General features: G+C 37.4%; 1 protein-coding gene across 1 annotated transcript; it reads right to left on the bottom strand.

Annotated features, from left to right (window-relative positions):
- Positions 1-364: 364 nt before the first annotated feature.
- On the bottom strand, positions 365-2,194 carry LOC131181394 (proline-rich receptor-like protein kinase PERK14). The gene is made up of 3 exons (XM_058149441.1): positions 1,760-2,194; positions 640-859; positions 365-429 (listed from the first exon to the last, which is right to left on the bottom strand). The coding sequence occupies exons 1-3, from the start codon at positions 2,192-2,194 to the stop codon at positions 365-367; spliced, it is 720 nt and encodes a 239-aa protein (XP_058005424.1).
- Between the last annotated feature and the right edge of the window lie 3,806 nt (positions 2,195-6,000).

Here is a 6,000-nt window from a genome sequence, read left to right as displayed (position 1 = left end):
GATGAAATGAAATAGATTTGGTTGAAGGTAAACTATACCACTCATTAATGTCCACAAAATTAGAACTGAATAAAGGAGAAAATGCAAAGATAATGTGTACTAAGGTGGAAAAATACGAGTACTCAGAAAAGAACTAGATTCACTACTGCAAAAACATATAGGATAATAAAACAGGAGAGAATAAACTAAAGAAAATATGTAAGTGTGAGCACAACCATAAAATAAGATAAATCACATCTGTTACCAAAGTTTGAAGTTTAACAAACAAAAGATAAAATGAAACCAAAGACTGGAACAAACATAGGAACAAATACAGAAATAAAAACTTGTTAAACTAAATAAACTGCTGCTACTGCTATTGCTATTAAGGCTTTATTGCTGCATCAGGGTCTGCTCCAGGTTCTGCAGTAGTTTCATTGTGATCTGAAGCTTCAAAAGCAATCTAAAAGTTTTATGTGAGTTCTTTCATTTGCTGGAGCATGTCTTGGCCCTATTGATATAAATTGTTATAAGATTGAGCCAATTTGTTGTAGAGCTCCAATATTTGAAATTGTTGTTGCTGCTGCTTCTTTTTAAGAGATTAAAATCTCTTTTTAAGTTTCTTTTCTAGCTTCTTCTTCTGGTTGTCCTGCTGCTGACCCATGGTATCAATTTTAACTTCTAAGCTCTTTAAGGTTGCAAGGATATCTGTGGTGTCAGGTGAGGGAGCAAATGGTTGGGCAGTGAAGCTGGCTACTTTAGATTCCAAGGATCTTAGGATGGACAAAATATTTGCTGAAAACTGTTGGGCAGTGGCTGCTTGAGGTTCTGCTGGTGCAAAAGCACTTGGTTCTGCAGACCCACTAGCATCAGCATGCTGCTATAACAAGACATATGTATCTCCTACCTTCTTACAAAGATCCATGTGGAGCAACATTGTGCTGTCTATAAAGGACTCACCAGACACTGGCAGCAACTTATGTAAACTAGCATCAAAGCCAAATGAATTGGTTATGGCAGTTATATAGCCTCCAAAAACTATGCTACCTGTGGTATGCCTTGTGACAGTTTGGTGCTAATGAGTAGCTAGGAAATGGGCTGTGCTAACTGGTTTTCTCTCCTTGATGCACCACAAGAAAAATAAATCTTCAGCACCCACAATGCTATTACTGTGTCCCCTGCCTAAAATAGTGTAAGAGATAAATCTTTGGAGGTATTTTAACATAGGATCCACTATCCTAGTGGCCTTTGCTGTCCTCTGCCTGTAATAACCCCCATAAGGTGCAATTTCTTTCCAGAACTTAACAGGATCATAAATGTTTTATTGCCACTCAATGCTTTTATAGCCCAAATCTTGAAAACCAAAAATTTCACTCATAGAACCCATGTCTAACTCCCTATCAATGCCAGCACATCTAAAACAGATCACATCTTTATGCTCAGGGACAGTAGGTTTGAAATTTAACCTTAAGGAACTCAAAAAATCCAAGGTCAAATCTTTGTACACTGGTTCCCTAATCCTAGCAAACTTAGTCCAGTTGACAGCATCTAAATAAGCAAATACAGAGTCATAAATTCCTAACTCTTTTAAAATCTGCTCATCCATATATTTGTTTGCCGAAATGGTCTTAGAGGCTAAACTCTTATAAGCATTTTTCATATCCATGTCTTTAAAAGCCCAAGGTAATGGAGAAAGTACCTCCTCTATATCATCGACAGATGTCGCAGGTGCTGCTGGAGCACTGGCAGGCTAGGGAGAGGCTAAGGGTGACTGAGATACAGGGATTGGAGCCACTGGTGATGAAATTGACGATGATGACCTAGTTCTTTTACTGACTGGTTCAGAGGAAACCTGAGGTGAAGAGTTAAAGTCCAAAGAAACAGAGGGGTTTCCTTTTCTTTTTCCGACAGGGGCTTTCTTGGGTCTACCAGCAGTCATTTTGGCTTTAGCTTTAGATTTGGCCTGGGTTGGGGCGGGTTTAGGCATCGGTTCTTGAATCTGGGTTTCGAAAATGGATGTTTCATTTTGGGCTTCATTTTGTAGTGTGAGGGGGGGGGTCGGCGGGATGTGGGTTGGTGTTTGGTTTTGGGGTAGTGGTGGTGAAGATGGTGGAGACGATTGAGGTAGTGGTGGTGTTTGTGGTGGTGACTGGGATAGCGGTGGTGGACTGGGACTGGGGTTAGGGTTAGCAGAAGGTGAAGATGGAGTGGCCATTTTCGATTTAACTGAGTGTTTGGATTTTCTGGGTTTACGGGTGGACCACATCTTGGTTCTCACCATTTAATAAAGAGAAATAATCTCTTTAACTTCCCAAGAATGGCAGGAAAAAATGGTGGAGGGAGTGGAACAGCGCTTTGGTTAATCGGGAGTGAGGGTGGAATAAAAGTGGCGAAAATTTGGGACTTTTAAAATGTAGAGCAAACAATTGGTAACTTGGGGTTATGCTTGGGGTTAAGCATGTATTGCAAAGGGTACAGCTTAGGGTTAAGCAATATCATCATTTGTTGAACTAAAGATTCTGGTGTTGCTTAGGGTTAAGCAGAATTTTGCTTAGGGTTAAGCAGAATTTGCATAGGGTACAGCTTGGGGTAAGCAACATCATCAGTAAATTTTGGCAGGTTTTGGGAAAAATTGTGATTTTACTTAGCAAAAACAGTCCAAATGCTATGGAATGTTATCATGACCCTTAGCAATTACCAAATACACATTAACACTACAAAGTTGAATAATTTAAGCTCATCATCTCTCATAAACTTAGCAAGCATAATACAACCATGAAGGAATTGAAAGGCAAATAGCTCAAATTAGGCATGGATTGTGATTACCTTTCTGCAAACCCAACGAAATGGTCTTACTCCTAAGCTTATACCCAAAGGACATTTTTAGTAGCATTTGAGACAAGTTCCAAGCATTCAAAAATTGTAGAAAAGACATAGAAATTGACTTCTTTAGCAGCATGAACAGTAGCGTGAACAGTAACAAAAACTAACAGACTACAAAAACTAGTAGTAACTCAATAAAAAACATGCAAATTCTAACTAACTACAAAACTATATATACACTAAAAGATAAAACTTAACAAACACTATTTTTGCACTTTAATAAAGCTCACATCAGTCTTAAATATAAAAAATGATCCTCATTTAAGTTGCATTTCATAGAATTTACACAAGACACAGAGTCAAACATGTGCTATCAAGTAGATTTCAATATCAGCAATTTAGCATGAGTTTAAAAGTGTTACTGTTCATAGGTACTAGACAAAGTGCAGAATTTTACTTTATACTTGCTCCCTTTCAATTCTTTCTTTTTGCTACAAGTATCAATTTGCCCAATCTTCATGAATGACCTACAAAAGATAAACAAATGTCACTTTTGAGTTTAATGAGGGTAAAAACTGAAAATGAAATGAAATGGAAAATTAATAAACTATAAAAGGATATGTTTGGGTTGCCTCCCAAGAAGCGTTTGTTTAAGGTCTTAAGCTTGACCTTCCACTCCAAATCACCTAAATATCCCCAATTGGGGAAGTAAGCCATAAAACCTTTACAACCTTTTGTATGGGTTCTCCAACAATATAATGCTTTAATCTTTGCCCATTAACTTTGAAAGTACCTGAGGTTTCATTCCCTATCTCAACAGCTCCATAGGGATATACCTTTATAATAGTGTAAGGCCCTGACCATCTTGACTTTAATTTTCTGGGAAATAACCTTAACCTAAAATTATATAAGAGAACAACATCCCCTTCCTGAAATTCTTTCCTCCTAATATGCTTATCATGCCATCTCTTAGTTCTTTCCTTGTGAAGCTTGACATTTTCATAAGCATCCAATCTAAGTTCCTCAAGTTCATTTAATTGCAGCATTCTTTTTTCTCCTGCAGTTTTTAAGTCAAAATTCAGGGTCCTTATGGCCCAATATGCTCTATGCTCCAACTCCAAAGGTAAATGACAAGCTTTCCCATAAACTAATCTAAATGGGGTGGTCCCAATAGGAGTTTTAAAAGCTGTTCTATAGGCCCAAAGAGCATCATCTAACTTTAGTGACCAATCTTTCCTTGAACTATTCACTGTTTTCTCAAGAATTCTTTTCAACTCTCTATTTAAGATCTCCACTTGACCGCTAGTTTGTGGATGGTAGGGTGTTGCAATCTTGTGCTTTACTCCATATTTTTGTAATAATCTCTCAAATTGATGGTTGCAAAAATGAGAACCTCCATCACTTATAATGGCAGGTGGAGTTCCAAATCTTGTAAAAATGAACTTCTTAAGGAATTTAATCACAACTCTAACATCATTAGTTGGAGATGGTATAGCTTCAACCCATTTGCTCACATAATCTACCCCAACTAACATGTACTTGTGTCCAAAGGATGATGGAAAGGGTCCCATGAAATCAATGCCCCACACATCAAATAGTTCCACTTCCAATATGTTTTGGAGGGGCATTTCATCTCTTTTTGAGATATTACCCATCCATTGACACCTATCATATACATTTACAAACTTTCTCACATCTCTAAACATATATGGCCAAAAGAACCCTGCTTGAAGAACTTTTTCTGCAGTCTTTGTCACACTCATAGGACCCCCATAAAGTGAAGAATGGCAATCTTTAATAACATTCCCTATCTCCTCATTAGCTAAACATCTTCTAATCAACCAATCTCCACATCTCTTAAACAAAAATGGCTCTTCCCAATCGTAATCCTCAAAAAGAAATTTCTTCTTTTGCTGCCATGTTAAATCAGGTGGAAGGATTCCACACACCAAATAGTTCACGAAATCTACATACCAAGGGATTTTTGCACTCATGATTACCAACAGCTACTCATCAGGAAAATAATCATCTATTGAAAGCTCTTTCCCCAAATTATCTCCTTGTTCTTGCCTCAATCTAGACAAATGATCTGCTAATATATTTTCTACTCATTTCTTGTCTTTAATTTCCAAGTCAAACTCTTGAAGGAGTAGTACCCACCTTATCAACCTAGATTTGGCCTCTTTTTTCTGAAGGAGATACTTGATAGCTGCATGACCTGAGTACACTATTACCTTAGACCCCACAAGATAGGACCTAAATTTATCTACTGCGAATACCAACGCCAAAAACTCTTTCTCTGTAGTAGAATAATTTATTTGAGCATCATCTAAGGTCCTACTTATATAATATATTGCATACACCTTCGTATCTCTCCTTTGTCCCAAAATAGCCCTAATGGCATAATTGCTAGCATCGCACATCAACTCAAAAGGTAATGACCAATTGGGTGGCTGCATAATAGGAGCAGATATCAAAGCCTCCTTTATCCTGCAAAAAGCATTCATACAATCAGTATCAAAATGAAATTCCACATTTTTACTCAATAATTGGTAAGAGGTTTAGAAATCTTAGAGAAATCCTTGATGAATCTCCTGTAAAATCCAGCATGCCCCAAGAAACTCCTCACTCCCTTCATAGATGTCAGGGGTGATATTTTCTCAATAATTTCTACCTTTGCTTTATCCACCTCAATACCCCTGTTTGATACAAGATGTCCCAAAACAATTCCTTCTTGTACAATAAAATGGCACTTTTCCCAATTCAAAACTAAATTAAACTCTTCACATCTCTGCAAAACTTTAGACAAGTTAGATAAGCATTCATCGAAAGATTTACCATACACAAAAAAATCATCCATGAACACTTCCATAATATCCTCAATCATGTCAGAAAATATGGACATCATACATCTTTGAAATGCAGCTGGGGCATTACATAGTCCAAATGGCATCCTTCGATATGCAAAGGTACCATAGGGACACGTGAAGGTGGTTTTGTCTTGATCATCTGGGTGAATAGGGATCTGAAAGAACCCTGAATAGCCATCCAAATAGCAGAAATAAGAATGATGAGCTAATCTCTCAAGCATCTGATCTATAAATGGTAATGGAAAATGGTCCTTTCTATTTGCATTATTCAGCTTCCTGTAGTCTATACACATTCTCCATCCAGTTACAGTCCTTGTAGGTATTAGTT

Source organism: Hevea brasiliensis, chromosome 7, assembly GCF_030052815.1.
Source record: "Hevea brasiliensis isolate MT/VB/25A 57/8 chromosome 7, ASM3005281v1, whole genome shotgun sequence".
Classification (NCBI taxonomy): domain Eukaryota; kingdom Viridiplantae; phylum Streptophyta; class Magnoliopsida; order Malpighiales; family Euphorbiaceae; genus Hevea; species Hevea brasiliensis.
Note: the sequence above shows the minus strand (reverse complement) of the source record. Positions and strands in the feature narration are given on the sequence as shown.

Excerpts from the sequence above, each read along its gene's own strand:
- LOC131181394 (XM_058149441.1), bottom strand. The coding sequence starts at position 2,194 with ATGGCCACTCCATCTTCACCTTCTGCTAACCCTAACCCCAGTCCCAGT. Across the intron at positions 860-1,759 it reads CACCAGTGGCTCCAATCCCT|CAGCATGCTGATGCTAGTGG; the intron begins GTATCTCAGTCA and ends GTCTTGTTATAG. Across the intron at positions 430-639 it reads AGTTAAAATTGATACCATGG|CTTCAGATCACAATGAAACT; the intron begins GTCAGCAGCAGG and ends TTGCTTTTGAAG.